The sequence below is a fragment of the Amblyomma mixtum genome, chromosome 8 (assembly GCF_055824585.1).
Source record: "Amblyomma mixtum isolate Tamu chromosome 8, ASM5582458v1, whole genome shotgun sequence".
Taxonomy (NCBI): domain Eukaryota; kingdom Metazoa; phylum Arthropoda; class Arachnida; order Ixodida; family Ixodidae; genus Amblyomma; species Amblyomma mixtum.
Window position 1 is genome coordinate 13,609,203 of NC_143019.1, and position 25,328 is coordinate 13,634,530.

Sequence of the window (25,328 nt, forward strand, 5' to 3'; positions counted from 1 at the left end):
ATGGCGCAGCAAAGGAATGAAGACATGCCGCGCTCTCTCCTCTCCTCGACATCCCGTTTGATACCCTGGCCTCAGTGACAAACTCAAGAACAGCAAAAATTTTTAAGAGGACAAGAGACAAAGCAAAAAAGGAACAGCTCAAGCACAGACCTACCTTTCTTTTATTATAACGAGTTCTGCTCTTGAATCGCTGCCTCTTTGTTTGTCTTTTGTCCGCTTAGCACGGTTATACAGCCAGAACTTTATATAACAAACATGAATATTACAAATTATTGGCTATATCGAACTGTTCATAATTACTTTTAGCAGACACATCCAGTTCTTAATTTATATATCGAACATACTTTGCCATAAAATGGGTGTGTAGAGAACTGCAGAGAGCCAAACTGTGTCTGCTCGGACGACAGGTGGCAGGCTTTGCCGCGCTGCACGAGTGCCTAGTGGCAGTGCAGCAAGCGTTCACGCCATGGTTCGCACTTTATCTGGAGCTTGCAAACAGTGCCGCGGAAGATCTAATGGCGTGAACAGTTGGTAGCCAGGATAACAGCACCCTTTTGTGCCTCTCACACCTCTCGATAGTGCCCTGGAACCAGCGTCGTGGTCGGTTGTAGCCTTCCAGTAGCCATTCCGTGTTAACATTGACTGACAAGGAGGTGGTGAAAACGGTGACAGCTTTTGTTCTGGTGTCCTGTTTTTGTCACCACTGTAAAGTGGGGAAGCCATCCTAGCTCGCCTTTGACCTGCCGTTGCCGTGTGCTGGCAGTGCCGTGCGGGGAAGCCAACCTAACAGCGTTTGGCGCTCAGCTTCCAGTGGCCTACACAACTGACATAATACAGCTTTGAAACGGTGCTAAATGTTCGGAAAATGTCTCTTCCAGTCGCTGTTCTTTCACTGACTAAACTGTGCATCTCTTGCACAACCCTTGCCGAAATTTATTTTACAAATTTCGGTTACACTAAACTATCTTGCGATATTTTACATGTTCACTGTAACGCGGTTTGACTGCACCACAAATAACTTGCACCAACTGGCCCAACTTGCTATGTTAAACTTTAGGCTCCATCTACACCAGCATACAAACTGTGCAGTTACAGTGACATGCTTCACGACTGCCAGTCTTTTATACATTTTTTTTCTTCCGCTCATTTGTCTTCATGGGGCCTTCCTCGCCCTAAACCTCTTCCCCAAAGAGCAGAATGTCGGCAGTTTTTGCAAGCCGGCAAGAAATCTGCACTTTTTGTTACAACTTTTTTGCTTTCTTCTGTCTCATTACCAAGCGGTCTTGACCTTATGAAAGCTGCACATGCAGCACACATGGTAAGAAAAAGAATGTCTATGTGAAGGGCCTACCTCATCACTTCCAGAACATTCCAGGCACTTTCGGTATCCCTGCAGAGGAAACAAGTCGTATAAGGTAGATTCCACGTACAAAACTTCGCAACAGTGAGAAAAATCTAGGCTCACACAAGCTGCAGAGATTTCCACAGGATGCAAAAATTAGAATTAGGAGGTTTCTGGCAGTGCATGTAATCAATACATACCAAAGCAGCCATGGGTCACAATCTGATCCAGCATTTGCACACAAAAGCAACGACGAAACAGAGACCCAAGGCTGTGCTCTGAGCAGGCACACGAGTACCACCACGATTTCAACTTCCTTGAGCGATTAAAACTGGAGACTAGGGGATGGTCCAGGCATCCTCACCAATTCTCACAAAGGACCCCATCCTGGCTCATTCATGCACTTTACAGAAGGCAGAATAGAGGTTCTTCTTAACCTGGCAGGTTTTAAGTGAACAGAAAAGACACTCACCCAGAACGGCAGTGGCCCAGGACGAGCGAGTTGAACACCTTCTCGTTGATTGCCAGGTCCTGGCTTTTCATGTGCTCCAGTATCTTGCTGCAACATTGAAAACAGCAACATTAAGTAGCATGTTCCTCCCGAGGTCCAGGCAGCAAAAACTGACCGTTCCTTTCTACACCGAGGGCAGCCCGCATCAGTCACTATGTATACTTATAGCACATGCCCAAATTTATAGGTTCCTATGCCCAAACAAAAAAAAAGTAAATTTCTGATTCAACAACAACGACATATTGCCGCGAATCTTTGTAGCGTTTGTTTGTTGTGTTTATTTGTTCATGCTTCAAGGCTGCCGGCACACCGCTTTATCCCTTTGTGACGCAAGACACGCCTAGATTTATCTCGATTGATCGAATCCAGGCGGAGCCGATTCTACTTTGTGCCAGAATGTTCTAGTAACTTCCCAAGCTTTATCTCGAATGTTCGCTATCAGCTTTAAATAGAGCGCGGCCGATAGCAGCGGGCATTCTGTTCGACGACCGCCGAGCACGCTAGTTGCTACACCGCCGCCAAGTGATTCAGTTCTTTGCGGGCGCAAGTCAGCCCGAATAAAGAGTTTCGTTTTGAAGACATTCTCGCTGTTTTTCTGTTCGCCGGACTGTAGTCACCACTACGTGACAATATGAATGTGTGCCTCACTGCTGCTGTGACAGTTAATGGATTTTCAGGACTATCAAATTTACCCGGGTGCGACTGTATGAGGTTATTTCGTATGAATAATGAGATTACTTTGAAATTAACTAGCATATATCAATGCATAGTAAAAGAAAAAAATTATTTCTATCAGAAATGGGCTGTAGCACAGTGCATTAGCACCGCTGTAGCACGGAAGACATTCCCTGCTTTCAAATGGCCTTCATTTGTGACAGTTTAGTATAAACCCTTGAGCAAATGAGGTCGCACAGAAGTCATCCACTCACCTGGCCCCTGCAATGTCCCCCTGCTGGCAATAGCGGTGGATCAGCCGCTGGTAGGTGACCTGCACACACACATACACAAGCAACAATCAGTGGCTAGCATGGGTGGGCTGTCTCAGGAGGCCGCTGTGGCTAACCCCTTATCTTATTTTAGAAGTGCCTTCTCAGTGCTGAATTACTTACACAACACCGGCAGGTGCTACATGCACCCGATGTCAGAAGTTTACAGAAGGCGACTCTGTCGATGAAATTTCATTTATACTTGAGTCCATGGCGTAATGCCAGAGATTTATTAGTGCCCTATGTAGTTTACTTTATGGGGTTTTAGCGTCCCAAAGCGACTGAGGCTATGCGGGACGCCGTAATGAAGGACTACGAAAATTTTGACCACGTGCTGTTCTTTTACCGTGCACTGACATCACACAGTACATGGACCTCTAGAATATCGCCTCCATCGAAATTCAACTGCCGTGTTCTAACAGACAATCAGGCTGCATATATCTCTTCCCATATGCATGAAAAGACGGTGATGAAATTAAACTTTTTCGCTAATACTACTGGCTTCCATAAACTTTTGACTGTGGAGCAGATCGTGTAGAATGTCATACAATTAGGATGCATTTTTTTTCAGCGAAACCACCAATACCCTACAATGGTCACAGAAGTAAGACATTTTTATTTATTTATTTATTTATTTATTTATTTATTTATTTATTTATTTATTTATTTATTTATTTCAACATACTGCAGGCCCTTTTCGGGCCCATGCAGGAGTGTTTACAATGCATCACTGTGATCAAAGAGAGTAAAAACAAAAATTCAAAAATACAGAGGTGTTCTCTGATCACATGTGTAACATAGTGTCAAGATTATATAATCGCATATTTCATATCAAGTTATACCCAAGTATGCACAACTTACAAAGCACATAATGCAACAGGTAAATCACTGCTGTAACAGAGTATACATGCAAAGCCAAGCACCTTTGTCAAGAAACTGGTGCGTTTTGTCATTGCCTCCCTTTGAGTTTTCAACAGACAATCAAAGAACCATCACTCAAGGTTGAAAACGTACCAGAAAGGCCCTTTTTTATTCTGTTATCCTTATCCCGACACTGCTGTGCCACACTATTGTTCACATACAAACCTTTGGCAAGGTTGAATACGAAGAGGAAGTTACCAAGCCAAACAGAATTTAGTGAACACACCTATGAACTTGCACAGCGTGCAGCGATAAACACACCCCGAAGTCAAAACACAAAATAAAAAGACCATAATGTGCTCATCTCTCACTTCAAGGATCGTGTGACATCTAGCTAATGATAGTCAATGAAATAAGGCCTACATCAGCCAAGACAAGATAGCCAATAATGGTTTTGGACTGCAAAGGCCATAAAGGCTCACTACGGCTACCCATATGCCTCCCTACCCACTGTTCTTCTGTCCGAGCAGTCGAAACGCAGCTAGCCCTCTTCTCCTGCACTAATATAATTACGGCACGTTTCTAGTTCCTATTCATTCAATCATTGGTACTTATGCGAGCTCTCCGCTTCTCCTGGTTTCCTGGTTCACTGCACTCTTGGATGCAATGTCCGCTCAGTTGTCTCCATTCACAACTGCACATTTCTGCATCTCCTACCTTCCTCGGATGATAACCAGACCCTTTCCAGGCAGTTATGCTGGAATTTCACCAAGGCTGCTGTCCTCTGCTAACCAACTTTTCCACTTTTTTTTTCACTGCCACTGATTTCTTCCTTCTATATTTATTTCAAAAAGACTTCTTTTGTTTTCTGCATAAATTCATTTATTTTACAACTGGCTATGCCCACCACTGCTTTGCTAGTGAAGATGTTCGCCTTCTTCTTTACGTAATCAACTCTTGATATAAGTCCAGGTCGAAAGATGCTGAAAATCTGTTTCAATTAAGGAGAATTCAAATTAGCAGGGACCGTTTTTAATGCATTTGTTGATGACGAGACCAACATGACAGTTTGAATAAAATTTAACTCAAATTAACCGAGTCTAACTAATGACAGTCCAGTGCATTTTAATGCGATAGCACCAAGTCTTGTGTCACAGAAAAGCTGGCACAGCTGCAAGCATTGTTGGCCGTGAGCAAAAAATCGTTGCAGAAACAACCTAGCTAGTAGGTAGGCCCCATAGGTTCACGAGAAACTTGTGATATCGCCATAACCTGCCCAGCGGATTTTGACCAAACTGCCCACCGTGGCAGGTGGCAGTTCAATCAATCACTGGTTGCGAGATGCTGCTTGGAAAGAGCAACCTGCGTCTCGCAAGCCCCACTGATAGCAGCTGCATGCCATCGGAGGGCAGTGGCCCATTGCTTAACCACTGCACTACTGTGCCAGGAGTGGTATGAGGACTCCCAGGGAGCTATGAATATAAAGTAAAGCATGACCAATCCCACTTATACGGGGTGTTAACCCGTTAATGCTATCATGTTATACCCTTAAGGCAGAGCTGAAACGTCCCCTCCCGCATTTTTTTTATGGCTGTTTCAAGGGGCCCTCACCCGGTTTGGCTGCACGTTGGCAGCCTCCATGGTGGCGAGGAAGGTGGAGGGGCAGAAGGGGAACTCGTTCTCCAGGTACACCTGCAGCAGGGCATTGTAGTGGCTGGCGTCCAGGGGGCAGCCCAGGGACTGCAGCTGCTCCCAGACAGTGCGGGCCAGCTCACTGCGCTCGGCCGGGGGCTCCTCACGCAGGAAGGCGCCACACATGCGCACCAGCAGGAGCCCCTGCGGGCCGGACAGGTGCCCTGCGTGACAAACATATCTGTGTGATAACTCGGGCTAGTTGGCGCCATGCGTGGTTTAATATCCTGAATCAACAGGTGGGCTATGCGAGGACACCACGAAGGAGGGCTACTAACTGATTTCAACTGCTTGGGGTTTTTTAATGTGCACTGAAACCTGAGTACATATGGCCATTATTGCATTTTGCTTCCATAGAAGTTGTTGTTGGCTGAGTTGATTCACTGTAAACTCTGGGATAGGGATATGCACAGCTCCAAAAAATATACATCACAAGAACAACGTGGGCATGTGTTGGCTTACAACTGAACACTTTCATTCATGGCGTTAGTATACATACACGAAAGATGACAAATGGTACGTCCTTGTCATTGTTCCTGCCTTGACAACGTTTTTCAGCACCGCATATTTCACATTTAGCCAATGCAATAACACTTTTCAATCACTCTAGTTCATGAAACTCAAGTCAAAAACCCAGGCTTTCCTCGCAGGCAGTCTCCAGGAACCAGCAGGTAACGGTTCAATTCATAGTGCAGCACAAACAGCAACCTGCTGACACAGATATGGCAGTGAGCATGAAAGCGACCCCAGCTAAACTTGTAGGAGCCCCAGTGTTAAGTTTAAGGGCCACTCATCAACAGATTCCTGCGAACACTGCCAACTGTGTACACCCTCAGCCTGTGCCAAGTGACTGACTGCAACACTAGAACAGCTCCAGGCTATTTCAGTCACATCTGAAGAGACCTTATTAGTCTCAAAACATTGCAAAAGGAGTTACTTTCGCCCCTATCCAGTTCTATACAGGCAAGCATATAGTGCTAAAATTGTTTACCCTGATGAGTAAGTACTAAACCCACCGAAGTAGGACCAACAGCCTAGGAAAGATTGCCCAAGTTGACAGACCAGAGCATAAAGCCATCTTTCACGTGCTGTGGTTTGCCAACGCTGCAGAAAAAAAATGTGGCGCTGTGCATGTAAAGAGTGCTATGGTACCGCTCCTTTCACACGCACCCAGACGTATCGCAGCAGTGCACATCGGCAACACCCGAAGGGCTTTCCTCTTACCTAAGCCAGCAACTTGCGCCAGCACATCGTCTAGCTCCCGGCGTGTCACCCGGCCTGTGCGGCGCACATCATTGTCAATACGCTGCAGGGCACGGTCGAGCTGGTGTCCCTGCCACTGGGAGGAGGAGGATACGCCAGACCGCTCCTCCGCAGTTGCCACTGCAGTTGCCGTCCTGTGAAACGGGGAAAGGCATGTATTTCTCACGCCACGAGGCATTCCCATTTGCATAGCATCTGGCTCCCAACCGTGTCTTAAAACTAAGCGACAATAACTGCGCTGTTCGATTTTAGTGGCATGAGAGTAGCTAAGGTCAAAGGCCAAAGGGTAAAATGGTCTACTCGTATTTCCAACAATGCAATATGAAAACGAGACTAAAAGTATGTTAAATGAACGGAGCATAGGTCCCATTCTAAAAACAGCGGCTACGGTTCATTGAACCCTTGGCAAAGATGAAATGAGAGCTTTTTCTTTCATTACTTGCTTGAAGGTAAATCAGGTAAAAGTGGCTCACAGTTTGTTGGCACGGTGCCCACCCCAGCTGGTACCAGCAAAAGGGAAGCCCAGTTTTGAAAGCAGTTAGCATGAAAGGACGGTGCATGACTACCTTGCGCCCATCACTTTGGAAGTCATGCTAGCCTGATGTACTGCAGCAAAATTTTGGCCAGTTGTGGACCATTCTAATAGGCGAACTGCTTTGAGAACTGAACCCCTCATTCAAAGATGTTGGCCAGTAAAAATGTTGTCCCTGTGGGCCAGAAGCAGATGGACATTCTTGACGATGAGAAGTAATGATAATATAGCTTAAATAAAGAAGGTGAAACAGACATGGGCATGGCACGTAATGCAGAGAGTAATTAACTGATGGCTGCTTGGGGTAACAAAATGTATTCCGAGGGAAGGTAAGCGCAGAAAGGGACAGCAGGAAGTCAGGTGGGCGGATGAGATTAGAAAGTTTGCGGGGATAAGGTGGACACTGGAGAGGGTTGGTTCGGTGTCTATGGAGCGGCCTTTTGCGTGCAGGGTCATAACCGAGATAACGGAACTGACACCTAAGACTTTCACTTCATCACCTAGGAGGACAGTAAAAAGTCTGGAAGTTTTTTAAAAATGCCTCATTATTTATCGAGCAATAAAGAAAGCTCACTGCCCAGTTTCTCATTTATTTATGCTGCATCGATTTTATGGTTCTATGGGTTTTACAGCCAGAGTCCCGAAGTGACTAGGGCTATGAGGCATGCCATAGAGGGCTTCAGTTGATTTCGACCACCGGGGGTTCTTTAATGTGCACTGACATCGCATAGTACATGGGCCTCTAGCATTTTGCCCCGTCAAAATGCGACCGCAGTGGTCGGGATTGAACCCACATCCTTGGGGATCAGCAGCTGCGCACCATAACCACTGAGTCATCGTGGCTATTCATGCTGTTTCGTCTGTAAGGTATGCAAGCTGCGATTTCAGCTCGCAATGAACACAGTATTGGGAGCCACAGGCTTTCAATGAAGCCAGCCTCAATCCTCTCAACTTCACTTTTGTTCGTACTGCTTTCTGCATGCTCTCAATACTGAAGCCCCCCAAACCTTGAAATTTAGGATTTCAACGTTTATTTTTCCTCTTTTTCTTTCTTAAACAATCCAGCGGTGGCGCGCAGTAACTGAATCAGTGAAGGAAGAGCGCCCAGTATACACTCCCGCAGCCGCACTTACGGCATCTGTTCGTTCTCTCAAAGTCAAATACAATGTCGAAACTACTTTGTGTCTCCCCTGAAGATCTGTCCAGCCAGGTTTTGACGACGATTCGTACCGCAGCATGACTGCAGTATGTCCAAGGACGACATGACGCCAAGCGCGAAGCAAAGGCAGCATAGAGAACACTAACGACGAACAGCAATACAAAGAGTATCACCCAAGAACTGCGTTCGCGATGTCAGTTCCAAGTAGTTCTGCCGGTTACAAATGCAGCTGCTTCAACTTTTGCGAGCTAGGTACATCAATGCGCACGACTCACATTGGGGCCTCGACACCACTCAAGCGAAAGCAAAACTACTTTTAGATACTGCTGCAAGTCATGGGTTAAACTGCACTGCTGGGGAACACATATCCTCAGTTGGGAAGTTAGCTTATCAACGGAACTCAAAGGGCAAATGCCAGAAGCAGAAATAAAGCACGTGGGAGCGCATCGCGTTCGTGAGCAAAACTTCTCACCGATCAGGGACAAAGGTCTTGCCGGCAAACTGGCCATTGCGCAGGTAATATGCCGCAGCGCGGGGAGGAGCCGCCACTCGCGAAAACACGCGGCAGGCTGTTAAGAATTTCGCGATCTTGTGCGCAGAACTCATGACTCCAGCCATGCTCTCCCCGGCGGCTGCCCTTCGGCACACGGACGCTCCGAGCTCGGACCTGTGGATTGTGTTGGATTGAAAAGGCACGCAATATCTAGTCAATTTTTTTTATATAACTGATGACGATGATGATAAACTGTAACCGCTTTTTTTTTTTAGAACAATTAAAAAAAAACAATTGTTCCAAAAATATGCACTTTATAAGGCAAAAATTTTTTATTAAAAGACAAATTGTCAGAAAAAAAGTTTAATATGATTTTTGTACATTGCACTAGACAAGTATTATATACAGCATGTGTCTTCTTCACGTCTTCTTACCTCTTGTGGGAAGGTAAAATTTTCTAGCCCTGCGCGGAAGAACTTCCTCTAGTTAAGGCAGTTATCATTCTCATTATTAAATTCCAACCAACTCTTCTAGTGATTTTAATTCACCGGTACGTTATTTGTCTCGAGCGCTCATAAAACTTATGTAAGTAGGTGCTGCTCCTCAGCGGCAGTAAGCACAAAAATATCATCATTAATTGGGCGCGGTTGGTTGTTCTGCGCGCGGCCGTACTTGCTGCACTAACCTGTCATCAAACTACAGCACCATCACGTCAGCGGTTGCAAATTCCGCGCGATTTGATTGCATCAGTCATTACACGTGCTCAACAATGTAGCACAATGCGTCTACGGTCGTTGGTTCTCGTAAAATGGCTGGTCACCTCGAATAAATATGTAGCGTGGGGCCTACGACCGCCCAGACACGTACGTTGCGCTGACCCCAGTGCCAGGTCAGCGTAAATGCGCATTTCCTAGCTTTCTAGCGCCCCAGCTTGCGCAATGAAATGTTGGGGAGGAAAATCGCGGTTTCAGCGAGAGATCAGAAAATAGCGCCTCCGAGATCATACCCGCGAGCTCGCCTGCTGCAAAGCTTAGCTAGAATGGCCTGAAGGCACGCCCCAGGTACGGTATGCGCATCACGCCGAGTGTTATATGATACCACAGCTCGTTATCTATAGCTCACACAAGGATGCTGCTGCTCGCGGGGATCGCCGGCGGTACGGCCGCTCTGCTGCTCGCCTTGTTCGTCTACAACCGACTCACAACGGGACGTTGTGGGTGCATGGCCGACTTGACCGGAAAGACAGTGGTCATCACGGGAGCGAACACCGGTGAGCGCATCTTTACGGCGGCCGCGCGAGGCGTACGCTCAACGTGCATGAATATGATGCCGCCCTACGCGCAGGCATCGGGTACGAGACGGCCCGCGAGCTCGCTCTCCGCGGCGCGCGCGTCGTGCTCGGCTGCCGCGACGAGGAGCGCGCGCGGCGCGCGGTCGAGCAGCTGGTCGTCGAGACGGGAAGCGCGCTGCTCAGTTGGCGGTTGCTCGACACGGCCAGCCTGGACTCGGTGCGCGCCTTCGCCGCGCAGTTGCTGAGCGACACCGGAGGCCGCGTGCACGTGCTTGTGAACAACGCGGGAGCGGCAGCGCCGCCGGCCCGGCGCCTGACCGCCGACGGCCACGAGCTGACTTGGGCAACCAACTACCTCGGCCACTACCTGCTCACACGGCTGCTCTTACGTGAGTGATGCGAACTCACACATGAGTGAACACGTGTGTTCTACAGCAGAAGGACGGGAAAGATGGTTGACGCAAACTTGAACAAGGTTTGGTTGGTTTTTGGTTTTTGAGGAATAGAAGTGACACCGGAACTACACCGTAACGGAAGGGGCAGCGGAGGGAGTGAAAGAAAGGAAGAAAGTTTGGATTACTGGTTTGGTTTATTGATGTTTAATGTCCCAAAGCAACTCAGGTTGTGAGGGACGCCGTAGTGAAGGGCTCCGGAAATTTCGACCACCTGGGCTTCTTTAACGTGCACTGGCATCGCACAGCACACGGGCCCCTAGAATTTCGCCTTCATCGAAATATGGCCGCCGCGGCCAGGATCTAACCCGCGTCTTTCGGGTCAGCAGCCGAGCGCCGTAACCACTGAGCCCCCGCGGCGGGGTAGAAAGGAAGAAAGAGGCGCCGTAGTCGAGGGCTCCGGAATAATTTCAACCACCTGGGGACTTTTCAAAATGTTTGTCTGCGGACTGAGGCCACCGATGCTTCCCTCCTTCACCTTTTAAGTTTGTGCGTGTAATAAACATCTTCCCGTCCTTCTGCTGCAGATCGCACGTGCTTACGAGAGCAGCTCTGACTAAATGCGCAAACTTCACGCAGCGACCCTGGTGGAGAGTGCGCCCTCGCGCATCGTCAACCTGACGTCCGTGGTTCAAGGGCTGTCGAAGATAGACTGGGATGACGTGCAGGGATTACGCCGCTCCTGGGCGCGAGCGCGTGCCTACTGCAACTCCAAGCGCGCCATGGTGCTCTTCACCGCCGAGCTAGCGAGACGCTTTCAGGACTCCGGTGCGTCTTTTGCACTTGGACAACTGCAGCGGGTCGCTTGCAGAAAGCCAGCACAGTCATAAATGTCCTTTTTGGGCTTCCGTTAGCACAACTGTGACTAACGACATCCATTCATTTCCATAGTTTCCGAATGGTTCCACACTCTAAACCTGAATGCCCCTATAAGGGAGTAAAATAGAAGTGAGCTGTCCTCTAGCGCACACCTTTTATAAAAGGGTGTGCGCTGGAGGACAGTTTACTCCCTTTTCTCTACTTTCTTTCAGAGTGCAGTGTGCTTTTAGAAATTCCATGCGTTCATTTCTGAGTTGGAAATGTGTACACATTGCCAGCCGTGTGTTCTTGCTGCAGGGGTGTCAGCGTACGCGGTGCACCCGGGCGTGGTGAACACCCGCGTAGCGCGAGGCTTAACGCGCGTAGGAGAGCCCTGGTTCGGCCTGCTGTCCACCCTCTTTGGAATCAAGGTGTGCCTACCGTCGTGACATTAGTATATCAGAAAAAGTCATACTGTTGGCTACCAATGCAGAACGCACGGGAGGCCTGCCAGACGAGCGTGCACGCCGCTGTATGCAGTGAGGCCCCCAGCGGCTGGTACCTGTCCGAGTGCCGCGCCCGGTGGCCTGCCGCCGCTTCCACTAGCGACCGGCGCGACGCCGACCGCCTGTGGACGCTCAGCGAACTACAGCTGGGACTCCCGCAAGAGGAGTTTCAAGGAACTCCCTCCGCAGGAGGACTTATTTAATGGGCGATGTCGGTCAGGCGTTGTGTGTATGTTTCTCCATATTAACGCGTCTGAGGACCACACACACGTCTCCGTTTCCGGCTTAAATCTAGTCCAGTTTGCAATACTTTTACGCAAAAAAGTGCCCTTCATGTTTCACGCATCAAGGCCGGAGGCAAGCGATGCAAGAACAATCGGATTTGTTATAACGTGCGTTTTAACTTTTTTTTTAAAGAGGCGTGCGTTGTAACTTTTAAACGGCTGAATTAGAAGGCAAATCTGGAGGGTGAGTACATGGCATCAGACAGTACCGTTCACTTACTTGCGTGCGTCTTCTGGTGTCATACTTTTCATTAGTAATGGAGGCACCAAAATCACCTTCTCGAAAGTTCTTCGAATAGTGCATATGTATGGCATGTTTATTTGCGGCTGCATCACGAAGCTAAAATTGCATATTTATCAGGCAACCGAATGACCCCCGAAACACTATAATATTTTGTCAAAGCTGTTCATTACAGCACGGCAGGATTGAGTTGATAAAGCGCTGATACATGTACTTCTTCGTAGAGATGGAAGTTGAAACACTTCTTGCTCTAACTTACTCTTTGAGTATACTCGAACTTATTTATATTACGTTTATAGGTACCTGACGGCATTCGTATTGAGAGTGTCTTACCGCGGGGCTGTCGTTTCCTAGGAAAAGGAAAGCAAATCAGTTTGCTTTACTACTTTTGATACTGTTCGCCCTGAATTATCCGTATACTCCACAGTATTTGTATTCTACTACGGTTTACGTACCTGACGGCCTTGTACTGAGACTGCCTTACTGGTGCTGATGCAATTGCTAGTGGAGAGAGAAAGAAAATCCATTTGGATTTAACTGCGTACATTCCGCTACTTTATAGGTACCTGACGGCCTTGTACTGAGACCAAACCGCTTCTGTCACTGAAAGCTATAGAACTTGCTTTTACTGCAATAAAACTTAACTTTGTGCCTCGGTTTCTTGTTTTGTGCGCAAAGTGTTCGAAGTGTTCTCGAGTTCGTTTCGAGGAAAACTGTTCTGTCGTGCTTGAACAGAGGTCGCGGAATTAAACCAATATCATGAAATGCTGGATTTGGTCACGTTTTGTCGGAGAACAAGTACATGCAAAAGGCCTAGAAAACTTGGATGGCGGTTTCTATGCTGCTATTGGGCTTCTCGGAGGCGAAAATCCTTCATGTGCAAAGATATGTACAATTATCTTGGGTGAAGCAGCAGCTGGCTTCGGAGTGGCCGCGTCCTTGAAAGAGTTCTATCAGCCTTCTATACTTGTCATCTATTCATCTATAATAATGCAATGCCACCCGTATTCGGTGAACCTCAAGTACCCTTCTCCGCCGCTGTATAATGACGACGAAAGAATCCGTATACCCTTCGTCACTCCTGTATACATCATACACCGGGCGTTTTAGGGAAGCCTGCCACCAGCTATTAAAAATAGGTTTTGTGATGTAAGCGGAAGCTTTTTGCAGTATAGTAATGTCGGGATTGGTGAACGTCAAAAACAGGCGAATCAAGTTAACTAGCATTGCGTGAATTCTAATAGCTTTTACCGATAGGTACTTAACTGTGACTAGAGATTTGTAGCCGGCCGTTAGTAATAGCCATATCAGTTTTTAGAATTGCGAAAACGCAATTACCCTCGCCGCTGCAGCTCATCAAATTTGAACCATTTCTCGCGCCATTCGAAAACCGCGCGCTTGCGGGGAGCTCTAAGTGACGTCCATCAAATTGCGACACACCGTGGCTACGTTCAACGTGACAGTCGCTGCCCCGCCCGCGCTGCAGTGCTCTCCGCTCGGCGCTCTGCTGACCACTTCGCTGCTCCAGCGCGGGCGGGGCAGTGATTGCCACGTGGTACGTCGCCAAGGATTTGATAGACGTCGCTAGGGCATAGGGTGACTCAATGGCCAGCCGAGCGGACATGGAGGCACCCTAGACGTCGATTTCTCGCTACCCAACGCGCGCCACAACTCAATGGGCACTGAAACTCCCTTGGACGCCCTGTGGAAGTTTAGGATGTCTATGGGACGTCCGAGGAAGTTTAAATGCTTATTGGGAAGTTGCCCTGTCCTCTGCCGTGGGTGACGCACGTTTCTCGTGGACCTGTCGCGGCGGGAAACCGCAGTTTATTTTGTCTGCCGCAGGAAAACGACGGCCGAGTGACGCTATGTGGTGCAGGCACCACTTCCCCTGAAGTGCTGAACGATTGCACACGCGCGAAAAAGTCTTGCGCACTCCAGTGCTACTAGCGCAATAAGCTGGGCCATTAGCCCCTTGACTGGGTTGCCTTATCGCACGTCACGTAATGCTGTATCGAATTCTCGGTACACTTCAAGATTGAATTTTCCAGAAGTAAATAACCCGCCTACTAGAGGAGGGGCTGACAGAGTCCTCGGCCTACCCAGTAGTGGTTCGAAAACTGCTGCGCATGGCTTTACCTATAATTTGGCCCCGAACAACGCCTTGTCCACCACCCTTCCTTTAACAGCACCGTACCAGAGGCGTTGGTATTTTGTAATAAAGGTTTTTCACCGCCACCATCCCTGCATTCGCAGCATGTCTTGCCCCACCTCTCCTACCTATGTGTAATACCTCCAAAATTCGAAGTCCAGGGCAGCGACCGCACATCACGGCCCACCTGCGTCGTTCCACAAGCTCGCCCGCGAAACACTCATCCGGGCGCCTGCGGTCCCCTGGTCAAGCCCTCCGACCTGTGAACGAGGCTTTGTGCTACAAACGCACCATTAAGGAACGCTACACACAGCTCCGTGATTCCTTTCAGACACACCCTAAACCCACCCTCAACTAGTCCCCTCAAGCCTCGCACCGACACCCTTCTCACCCCAGCTCGCCTGCATCTTCTTTGCATGCTATCTGACCCCTCTTCCCCAACTTGCTCCTCACCCTATGCCAATATCTGGAGCACTGTCTCTTTCAATACAGTCAGTAGCCCTCCGAACTCACCCTCTTCCTGCCTGGAGTACCTGGCTGGCAGCGTGCCCTGGTGCGCCATGCCCAGGGACATTCGAACAGCGGCCTACAAGAACTACACAAGAATCGAGTTGTTCTCTGGAAATTTATACCCAGGTGCACACTGCATGATTTGTCCGCGCTTTCTTCGAGGAAGGGTCTGCTGCGCTTTCAGTGGCCATCACGCCCGCCGCGCACGGCAGAATTTGTTCAGCTGCAGAGGCGTTCGTTGAGCGCCTGCTCGGTGATGTCCCATGCCTGGCGCTGGAGCACCGGGTTTAGGGCGTGCGCCGCGGGCTTGGCCTCGCGGCACTCCATGAAGTAGCGGCCCGTGGTGTGCACAAGCTCGGGCGCCAGGCACAGGTGGATGCTGGTCTGAGCGCCCTCGGACGGCGACTGCGCGTGGCAGAGAGAAAGCGTGGGATATTGGCGTTGGACATATCTACGAAGGGTTGCTTGCTGGGCAAGATAGTATGCGTATGGAACTTGATGGGCGAAATCAGCGAAAAGTTCCTCGCACAGTGTCGACAAGACGATGTTTCTCTTCCATTCAAATTATCTACGTCCATAGCCACTGCGTCCCAATTACGGGCGACATTTGCCACAGATCATTGAGTAGAGTGAGCGACTTCATTTATCCCAAAAGGAAAGGGGGTAGCGGGGAAAGAAGAGAAGTCCTAGGCATAGAGGGTAGCCTCCGCTACCCTCTAAGCCAATTCTAGGATCTTGTCCTGGAGATGATAGGCTGCTTCCCAGAGCTCCTTTGAATTAATATTACGGGATTTTGGTGGGAGGTGACGAACACAGCCGCACATGATGTGCTCGAGGTTGGCTCTAGCCGGGCAGAAATTGCAAGCTAAGGAGGAATAGACAGTTGGGTAGATGAGGTGGCGGAAGGTGGGAAAAGTTCTGAAGCTGACACCACAGAATCTCGCGATACCGAGAGGTTTTGCGGTGAGCAATTATTGAGCAAGGGCATTTAGGCCCTTCAAGTACTCCGACGATGTTCGTATTTTTGCCGGGCTGCTAACAGCGGGCGCATGTATGCTGTACTTACCTTGCCGAAGATTGGAATGACCACGTAGCGCAGGAACTTGGCAAACCTCGTGGTCGGTGGCTCGCGGAAGAAGCGAGACTTGACCAGGCCCGGGTGCAGTGCGTTGACGGTCACCTCTGCATGCGAGCATCAAACACCTGGCCCATGAAGCCTTGTCGAGCGGCCCTGATGGCCCTATAAAGGATCTCAGTGATTATTTTTTTCGGGATATTTCAGCATATGGGGTGAGAGATTTTCAGGAGTATAATCGATCTCAGGAGCGAGGTCAGCACTCACAGTACGTGGCAATGTATTAAACAGTGCAAGGACAGAACAACGAGCGTACCCAATGATTCTGGACAAAACGTTTTTGAAAAAAAAAGAGAGTTTATGAACGGAACTTTTTAATATATTGTAAGATTTCACTGTAACAGTCAATATGTCCGAAGATCTCCCGTCGGCAGACTTGCATTTTTTTTTATTGTTGACGTTTTTGCTAACGTCAAAAGTGCACCCAGTTGGCTTTCTATGGCAGTCTTAACTGCTCGATGCGAGCGATGGAAACACTTAAAAAGAAAGATTTTGATACACACCGGAAGAATGCACCATTACCCTCAATATCTCAATACCAGTACCTTAGAGTTTTCAAATATTCAAAATTTTTCTCCAAGAACGTTGGACACGACAGACATCGAGCGCTGTCTTTGTCGTTGTCTCGTCCTGTGCGCTGTTAGGCCACCAAGGCCAACGCATCATCATCATCACACTTGTATACACTCGTGCAAACATAGCAAAGTCTTCCATACGGTAACACCTGATCGTTTGCCTACTTTTTTTCTCTGTTCCCCTTCCAAACTATGGTCGATGGGAGACAAATATTTGTCAGAGGGGCCCGCTTGACGAGTTGAGTCGATTTCGATACTCACGCTCTCCGCGCAGCTTGTCGGCCAGCTCTCGGGCAAAGTAGATGTTGAACAGCTTGGAGACGCTGTAGGCGCGGCTGTGCGAGTAGTGGTGCTCCAGGAAGGCGTCGTCCGGGTCCAGCTCCGCCCAGGCGTGCACCATGGAGGAGACCATCACGATGCGGCTGGGCGCGCTGCGCTTCAGCAGGTCCAGCAGCAGCGACGTGAGCAGCGCGGGTCCCAGGTGGTTGCTCTGGATGGTGGTCTCGAAGCCGTCCACGGTGAGGGTGCGCCGCGGCGGCGCCGAGCGGCCCGCGTTGTTCACGAGAATGTCGAGCCGCGGCTCGTTCTCGAGGATGTCGCGCGCCAGGCGTCGCACCGAGGCCAGAGAGCAGAGGTCCAGGTGCTTGAGCACGACGTCCCCGCCGCCGCTGGCCTCGGTCATGGCGGTCAGCGCGTGCTGGCCCACCTGCATGTTGCGGCAGGTGAAGATGACGCGGGCACCGCGCGACGCCAGCGCCTTGGCCGTCTCGTAGCCGATGCCCGTGCTGCCGCCGGTCACCAGGGCCGTCTTGCCGTCGAGCCGCGTGGAGCATTTGCAGCGGCGCTGGCTGAGTCGGCAGTAGAGCCACGCGATGAACGTCAACGCGAACGCGATGATCGCCACGCGCACCACGAACACGACGCTGTCCCAGACGGCCTCCAGAAACGCCCACAGCGCCGCGTCCTCGTCCTCGACGTCGGCGGACGACATGGTGACCACCGCAGCAGCAGCCGGGTCGCTGGTGCCAATGAGCCGCTTCGTTGGCTCCGCGCTTACCGCACCTGACCAGGCCTGGACCTTTTCGGAACTTCTTCCTCGTCTTCCTCCTGCGACAAACAGCAGTGGAGAGAACGGCCAACACGAAACGAAGCGAAAAAAAGTGGTAGGGTTTTAACGTAGCTGGACAGAGTAGCCGTGCGAAAGCATGTGTTTAGCCTGGTTGGCTCATGGTTTTGATTGGCTGGGTGTCGCTTTTCTGAAGATTTCGCTTTGTGAATCGAATTGGAGAAATCCGAAATGTCCGCAGCACAAGTAGGTTAATTGTACCCATCCTCTGAAGGCCTAGTCCGTGCGAGGTAGGTACAGTGCCTGCGCTCCTTCCTTCTCTCACTTCCACTTGTCTCGCTCCTTCCTTCATGGCGCAGGGCAAATGTGTGCCGAAGGTTAGACAGTTATTTTGCCCTTCCTTTCATTGGAACATCTCGCTTTTGCTACGAAACCGTAGAACCATACTTTGAATATGCCGCGTCTTCAACGCGTCTCTAGTGTCTCTAGTGCGCCAGCACGTAATCAGGAAGCCGCAGGGCGCGCGTGCGGTGTTCTGGTGTTCTCCATTGACGTTTAGTTAGTTTCGCGCTGGTTTAAAAGACAAAAAAGTTGCATACTGTTATAGTGCTTAAAATAGGACTGCTAGGAGAAATGAAATATACAATCAACATTTCTTTTCAGCAGACACGATACAGAAGCCAAGTGAGGTATATATCGACTGCAGCGCCAATACTTTTTGTGGCCGCTGCTTGCACAAATTGCCAGTGCAGAGGTGCAAGCTTGAGTAGTGAACTATGTTCCTGCTTATTCATACGCACGCGCCTTTCGCGCGCATTTTAGGAAGTGTTTTGAGGAACAGCTTGAGGTTTGTTTACGGGTGCACGTCGAAGTGTGTGTGCTGCTCAGCGGGGCGCGGCATCCTCGCGGTATGGTGCTGCACGTGGAAAAAGCGCTCGAGCTCGTCAAAGAGCTGAAACGCTCGCGCGGATGGCTGCCGCCCCTGAAGGTAAGCGGCGCGCGCGCGAAGACGGGGCCAAGCGCGTCAGCGATGTCTGTCGGTGTGTGCTGCAGGAGGATGCGCTGCGGGAGTGCCTGGCCGACATGCAGGAGCTGTTCACCGAGAACCAGAACGACGTGGAGGCGCACATGGAGAGGCACGCCACGGTGCACGCGCGACATGTGGCGCTGAGCCAGATCCGACGCTGTCTGCTCGCCTACCTCTACCAGAGGCTCATGGCGACCCGAGACATGCGCTGGGGCTTCGGCACTACGCTAGACGCCGAGCTCAGGGAGAACCTCTCCGACCAGGAGGTGCGCCTCTCTCTGTGACCGTAGGGGCGCTCGCTCTGTCCATCTCGTCGTCGACTTTCTATGACGCCACCGCGGTGGCTCAGTGGTTACGGCGCTCGGCTGCTGTCTCGAAAGACGCGTGTTCGATTCCGGCCGCGGCAGATGAATTTCGATGCGGGCGAAATTCTAGAGGCCCCTGTACTGTGCGATGTCAGTGCACGTTAAAGAACCACAGGTGATCGAAATTTCCGGAGCCCTTCACTACGGCGTCCCTCATAGCCGGAGTCGCTTTGGGACGTTAAACCCCGTGGTGGTGGTGAAAAACTTTATTAAACCCGTAAACCAACCAAACCAAGCAACTTTCTATGACGTCGATAAGGCGACAGACGGGCGATGCTTCCATCTTCCTTACTTCCCCCTCTGAACCAGTTGCAGCTTTGATTACGATAATTATTTCCACGGTAGGCAAAGAGCACAATGTGTAGTCGGATCTACAGAAGCAAACATAACACACTTTACTATACCTGTCCATTGAATGTGTCACCCTTGTCTCCTACGGCGTCGATTAAGCGGCAAACTAGGTGCTTCTTTCGTCTCGCCCTTACCTTCTGGTTTCTAGATTAGTTCCATCTTCAGTTGCCGTTATTACTAATAGCAGAGAAGCAGCAGTATATGTGGTCATATCTGCGGAGGCAAACACGTACTGTTCCTTTTGCGTTCCCGTGCATTTGTTGCTACTACCGCGCCTGACCAGTGGGTCATTGGTACCACACTTGTGTGTGAAAGTACTTACTCTGCAATTCTGTTAATTTTGCACGCGTGTGGTGATGGATTGAGGCAGATCAAATGTTTAATTCCATTCTGTCATTGAGCTTGTTCCACAAGAGCAGAAAAGGTTTCGGTAGCTGATAATTGCACTAGTGTGGCATGTCTCAGGGTGCAGGGTCATGCGCGACATCACCTGCGGCACTTTCGTTAAACTTCGCTGAATAACACAGATGCCACACACGCTACAACAAAAGCCCTGTTTCTACCTGAAAGTAGAACGAAGAAAAACTTTCTGCAATCCCATTTGTTTTGTTTTCAGTGTAACGACAAAATATATTAAGCTAACGTTACATATGCTGCGGTTAAACTTCTCAATGTAGGTGTTATTAAGTGAAACTGTACTTAATAACACCTACATTGAGAAATTCTCTCACGTGTTCGCTGCCACTGAATAAGTGCAGCCTAGATCGAGTGCTTGCGTGAAACGGAAACTAAGTTGTTACATTTAGTTCATGTGTAAACAAAAAGGATTTTTTCAAGTGTTGCATGTTCAGGCATTTATGTGGCAACGAGACTTGTAATCTGTACTTAGGCCCTGTGTGGCTGCAATTCGATATTTGTGTTGTATTACCCCGAGAGTACAACACAAATGCTTACCTGTTGTTGCCATAGTTTACGACCTCTGCATGTTGCTTTGCAGTGTAGCTCTTAAATTATCGTTAGCGAATGCTCACAATTATTGAAGGCAAAACGCGCAAGTCAGTAGCAAATCTATGAGTATGGCTATCAATACACACAACACCATTAAATGCGAATAGCCGTGTCAACTCTACAATTGTTCAAGGCAGGGCAGTCTCAAGCATACCATGCACACTGTAGGAGTATGGCTATACATCCAGGTGTAGAAGATGGCAGTGTGTAGAATGTGGTGTCTGTCATAACAATTACACCGAGGATGGCCTATTTTAGTGCGAGGACAAGCACTGTACCGGCAGCATTGTGTACGCAGAAGCATTCTTGTAGAGTTTGATATAGCGTCTGTCGTAAAACAGCAAGAGAGTCATTGGTCTAACAGTTTTCAAGAGAGTGCAGGTTTATTACTTCACGATAATGCAGGTCAATGTTTCAGCTGGAGCAGAACTGGTCGTAGAGTATAAAAGTACATGCGAAAATAAGAAGAGGAAAAGATCAACAGTTGGTAAAAGGGAAAAAGCACTACAAACAAGTAAAATCACTGGTTTCAAAAACAGTTGGCAGTAGGGAATCCCACTTTTCCACTATCCTAGAGGGGAAAAAAAAAAAAGCTGCACTTAAAGCTGCTAGTATTTGCACAAATGGGAGCTGAGGATTTCTGGTGGCTGGAATGTTTAGTTGTATACCTGACAAAACAGCGAGGCAATAAATCTTTCGTTGAGATTCCAACGTCTTGATATTACCTGACTGCAATTAACGAGTAAGGTGGATAGCCCCTTTTAAATTTTGCAAACATGGATTGGCGGTAGAACCCTTTGGCAAAGAATAAAGTGTTGACATTGTGGCACCCTTCACTCGTGCAGCAACAGTGGCTGCGGCGTTACAATGGCTTGCTGGCCGACTACATGACCAGCGTTGGCTTGGACCTGACCCGCTTCCGAAGCCCGCCCAAGTCGCTCTACGTGCAGGTGCGCTGTGTGCGGGACTACGGTGACTTTGAAACTGAGGACGGCACAGTGATCGTGCTAGCACGTGACACGACCCACTTCCTGGAGCGCTCCCAGTGCGAGAAGCTCATCCACCAGGGCATCGTGGAGCATGTCACCAGCTGAAAGCCCTTTATTGGCAGCAGTATTAATAAAAACGCGGCTTGGTCTAAAAAGCGGGGGTCACGAGGAGTCGCTGGGCTTGCTGTCCCCTTTGGCCATCTGCTCCTTGACCATCTTCATGAGCTGCTCCGAGTACTGCTGCAGCAGCGCATTGAGGTCCGAGCTGGACTGGGAGAGCGGACCACCTTTGGGGCCCAGGGGGGGTGGCTGCGGAGGGCATCAACAAGCATCTCGTCAACTGGACAGCTCGAAGTAGTATCCAAGCAAAGAACTACATAAGTACAGTCGACCCGTGATGATTCATCCTCTGAGTGCCGAAAATTTTACATTTGAAACCGGAAGTATGGATTAAACAAGTTTGAATCAATGTGGTCCATTGCACATTCAGAGGTGCAGCTTTTAAGGTGCAGCTAAGCTAGAAGGAACATTCCTCCTTCCCATGCATGTCGCCAAGGTACGTACGGCAGGTGCAGGTTCAGCAGCCGCAAAACGCCGGGCAGCTGGGAACTGCTGGAAGACGGGAGGCTCGGCTGAAGGTGCCGACCACAGGGGAGCGGCCCCCGGTGGGGCCAGGACCGGCGGGGGCGCTGCTGGCCGCAGGTTCTGCTGGGCTTGCAGCACGCCATGCGCCAGGGTGTTGGTCATGGCCGACCGGTCGGCCGGTGACAGGTCCACATCCATAGTCACCTGCACCACGGGTACCCCGAGGAAAGGCAGAGGTTGAGGTGCCCCGACTGACCATTTGACATGAGGAGTAGACAGGAGGTCTGGGGGTGCGCAAGGCTGACAGTGAACTTTGATGCACTGCCAGTTTTCAAGGGAAACTGAGCAAAGCCTATGTGTACCAAGCTGGGCCGCGAAAGTATGTCAACAAAACAAAAACTTCACAAAGCATGAACCAAAACGTGTGCTGTTTGCCCTATCAGGATTATTGCAGCAAAAGCTATTATACAGAGCCCTTCCCATCAGATTCAGAGCGTAGACTGTCAACATCCTGTCACGTGATGGTCATATGTCGTCACGTGACCATGCATCCATTGTGAGAGGTTGAACGTTGAATCTTTACTAAAACGAAACACAAATGATTTATAAGTTTCATAAAAAAGTTAGTACAGTAGGAGGTCTCAAAGTACAACTGTCTGGGGGACCTCGCATCAGGTATACATAAGTAAAGTCCACAAGTTTGGCAGAGGAGCTGGAACAAAAGTCTAGAATCAAGTTAAAACCCATTAGTATAATTTGTGGCAATGAATAAGTTATACAATAGTTAGCGGGCATAATTTAACAAAAAAAGGCATAAAACAGCAAAGCATAAGACCATGAGAAAGAACACAAAAGACATCAGACAACAATGGCATTACCATCATCATCATCAGCCTGACTATGCCCACTGCAGGGCAAAGGCGCCTCCAATTAACCCTCCTTCGCCAGTTGTGGCCACCGTATTCCCGCAAATTTCTTAATCTCATCCACCCATCTAACTTTCTGCCGCCCCCTACTACGCTTGCCTTCTCTTGGAATCCACTCCATTACCCTTAAGGACTAGTGGTTATCTTGCCTTCGCATTACATGCCCTGCCTAAGCCCACTTCTTCCTCTTGATTTAAACTAGGATATCATTAACCCACGTTTGTTCCCTCACCCACTCCGCCTGCTTCCAATCTCTTAACGTTACACCTATCATTTTCCTTTCCATAGCTCGCTGCGTTGTCCTTAACTTAAGCTGAACCCTCTTTGTTAGCCTCCACATTTCTGCCCCCTAGGTCAGTATCGGTAAGACATAGCTGTTGTATACTTTTCTCCTTAGGGATATTGGTAAACTGCCATTCATGATCTGAGAGAACCTGCCAAATGCACTCCACCCCATTGTTATTCTTCTAGTTATTTCCCTCTCATGATCCAGATCTGTGGTCACTACCTGCCCTAAATAGACATATTCTCTTACTACTTCCAGCACCGCACCATCAATTGCGAACTGCTGTTCTCTTGCTAGATTGTTGCTACAATACACGGTAAAACGCAGCAAATGAAAAGGCTCGATAGCTTCAACGGCATTGCATGCTGAGAAGTTGCATGCATTCTCCGACATGCTTACCCTCTGGAAGACGTGTATGGCATAAGCGGTGATGCGTGCCAACTCTTGGGCAACACGCTCACACAGCTCGCGGCTGAGGGGCGCCACGGCTGGGTTTGGGGGCAAGGGTCGGGCCCCTGCACCCCCTGTTCCTGCTCCTCCTCCCCCACGGCCTCCGTGCAGCATCGGCTCCACCAATGCACGAGGTCCCTCGTGGCCGCGTCCACCTCCCCAGTCACGGCCACCACTGGGGGTCACCACCTGTGCACAGAGAGCCCACTTGAGAGTTATTCTCGTGCATTGTTGCGCTTACGAAGGAACTTGGACACAATCAGGGACGACACAGAACAGATGTGCGCAATCTGCGCACATCTGTTCTGTGTCGTCCCTGATTGTGTCCAAGTTCCTTCGTAAGCGCAACAATGCACGAGAATAACAACCACCAACTAGCCCAATTTGAAACTCTCCACTTGAGAGCACAGCCACTTGGCTAGCCACGTGGGAAAGCTAGTCTTCAATGCTGAAGACAGCTCTATCTTTGCTTAAAACGTACTCGGGACAAGCATCCATAATTAAGAACTTCTAGTCTCTCGCGATTCTGCGAGAAATCGCGGATTTAAGCATTTTTTTGCTAAATTTAGTGATGGCAGCCAAATTCTCACTTTCTGATACAACTGTTGTTACGGACATCAGCAGAAACGAAACTGTGGGGAAAATGAGTTATTTAGCTTATTTTCATGGATACGACACATGGGGGAGTTTCAGACCTCGGTAAAGTTTTAAAAATATATAATTATGATCGTAATGAAATCTTAAACTATTAAGGCCAACCATAGCCAAACAAGGATCCGTTTGAGGTCAGGTCTTGACCAGAAAAACGATTGAAGGTTGCCAGCGTTCCTGGAGTTAGTCCAGAATCGCCAGTCCTAGCTGCTCAGTGGCAAGTTTACTGGAAAACTGCTCAAGAACTGAAATTCAATGACAAAGATCTCGCATCGTTTCTTTCTAAGAACGAGGTGAAGACTTTGCTGTCCTGTCTTTCGGGGCTGGAATGGGCATGACGCCAACACACACTTCCAGTATAGGAGGTATTCACTGAGGCCGCGCTACCAGACGGCGCGAGCGTCGTCGCGGCAAGCGCGCCATGTTTGCGGTCGTTTCAGGCCAGCTCGCGCAGTGTCACGGTGCGCCGTGAGGTACCCGGCCTGAACTGTTAGGGATCCGTAACATATTTGTACGTTGTTGAATACGTCAGCGACCACTTATCTTTGTGGAGCGCGTATTGTGCATGAAATTTGCAGCAGAATTCTTCTGCGCCGTGATATAACCGAGCTGCCTCAACTCGGCAGCAAAACTGGCTGGCTTCGCTGCACGCAAGAATGTACACGACTTGCAGCTTTTAATATCAGTTGATAACTGTCAGCTAGTCATTCAGGGCACATCGTGGATAAACAGCACGATTAATTAACCGAAATTCCAAAACTGCCGCCGCAGAAATTGATAATTCAAGCGCCTGTAGTCCGCGAACTGCTGACGCTTCTCAGACGGTCTTTCAGCAGAAAGG

General features: G+C 49.3%; 5 protein-coding genes across 7 annotated transcripts in view; 2 read left to right on the forward strand and 3 right to left on the reverse strand.

Annotated features, from left to right (window-relative positions):
• bsf (bicoid stability factor) overlaps nt 1-9,027 on the reverse strand; it is a 40,482-nt gene extending 31,455 nt beyond the window's left edge. Inside the window, exons 1-6 of the mRNA XM_089556534.1 lie at nt 8,819-9,027; nt 6,617-6,789; nt 5,312-5,556; nt 2,783-2,841; nt 1,815-1,901; nt 1,352-1,390 (exon numbers count right to left, since the gene is read on the reverse strand). Coding sequence (XP_089412660.1) covers nt 1,352-1,390; nt 1,815-1,901; nt 2,783-2,841; nt 5,312-5,556; nt 6,617-6,789; nt 8,819-8,964 — 749 coding nt within the window. The 5' untranslated portion in view covers nt 8,965-9,027. The remainder of the gene's footprint in view (nt 1-1,351; nt 1,391-1,814; nt 1,902-2,782; nt 2,842-5,311; nt 5,557-6,616; nt 6,790-8,818) is intronic.
• A 477-nt stretch (nt 9,028-9,504) lies between these two features.
• On the forward strand, nt 9,505-13,062 carry LOC149331404 (retinol dehydrogenase 12-like). 2 transcript variants are annotated; one of them, XM_089556535.1, is made up of 6 exons: nt 9,515-9,900; nt 9,957-10,109; nt 10,184-10,519; nt 11,162-11,350; nt 11,699-11,811; nt 11,874-13,062. In XM_089556535.1, the coding sequence occupies exons 2-6, from the start codon at nt 9,968-9,970 to the stop codon at nt 12,087-12,089; spliced, it is 996 nt and encodes a 331-aa protein (XP_089412661.1). In that variant the 5' UTR covers nt 9,515-9,900; nt 9,957-9,967; the 3' UTR covers nt 12,090-13,062. The 2 variants fall into 2 exon arrangements, with proteins under 2 accessions (XP_089412662.1, XP_089412661.1); XM_089556536.1 differs by lacking the exon at nt 11,162-11,350 and having other exon boundaries at nt 9,505-10,109.
• A 2,225-nt stretch (nt 13,063-15,287) lies between these two features.
• LOC149331405 (retinol dehydrogenase 14-like) lies at nt 15,288-17,848 on the reverse strand. The gene is made up of 3 exons (XM_089556540.1): nt 17,045-17,848; nt 16,140-16,255; nt 15,288-15,478 (listed from the first exon to the last, which is right to left on the reverse strand). The coding sequence occupies exons 1-3, from the start codon at nt 17,772-17,774 to the stop codon at nt 15,293-15,295; spliced, it is 1,032 nt and encodes a 343-aa protein (XP_089412666.1). The 5' UTR covers nt 17,775-17,848; the 3' UTR covers nt 15,288-15,292.
• A 709-nt stretch (nt 17,849-18,557) lies between these two features.
• Nucleotides 18,558-21,787, forward strand: LOC149331406 (DNA replication complex GINS protein PSF1-like). The gene is made up of 3 exons (XM_089556541.1): nt 18,558-18,837; nt 18,903-19,142; nt 21,446-21,787. Exons 1-3 carry the CDS (start codon nt 18,760-18,762, stop codon nt 21,692-21,694), a joined length of 567 nt encoding a protein of 188 aa, XP_089412667.1. The 5' UTR covers nt 18,558-18,759; the 3' UTR covers nt 21,695-21,787.
• Nucleotides 20,959-25,328, reverse strand: part of Wdr62 (WD repeat domain 62) — a 33,734-nt gene continuing 29,364 nt past the window's right edge. For both annotated transcript variants that reach the window (XM_089556539.1, XM_089556538.1), the window contains 3 exons: nt 23,786-24,025; nt 22,154-22,378; nt 20,959-21,898 (listed from right to left, as the gene is read on the reverse strand). In XM_089556539.1, the coding sequence (XP_089412665.1) occupies nt 21,752-21,898; nt 22,154-22,378; nt 23,786-24,025 (612 nt within the window). In that variant the 3' untranslated portion in view covers nt 20,959-21,751. The remainder of the gene's footprint in view (nt 21,899-22,153; nt 22,379-23,785; nt 24,026-25,328) is intronic.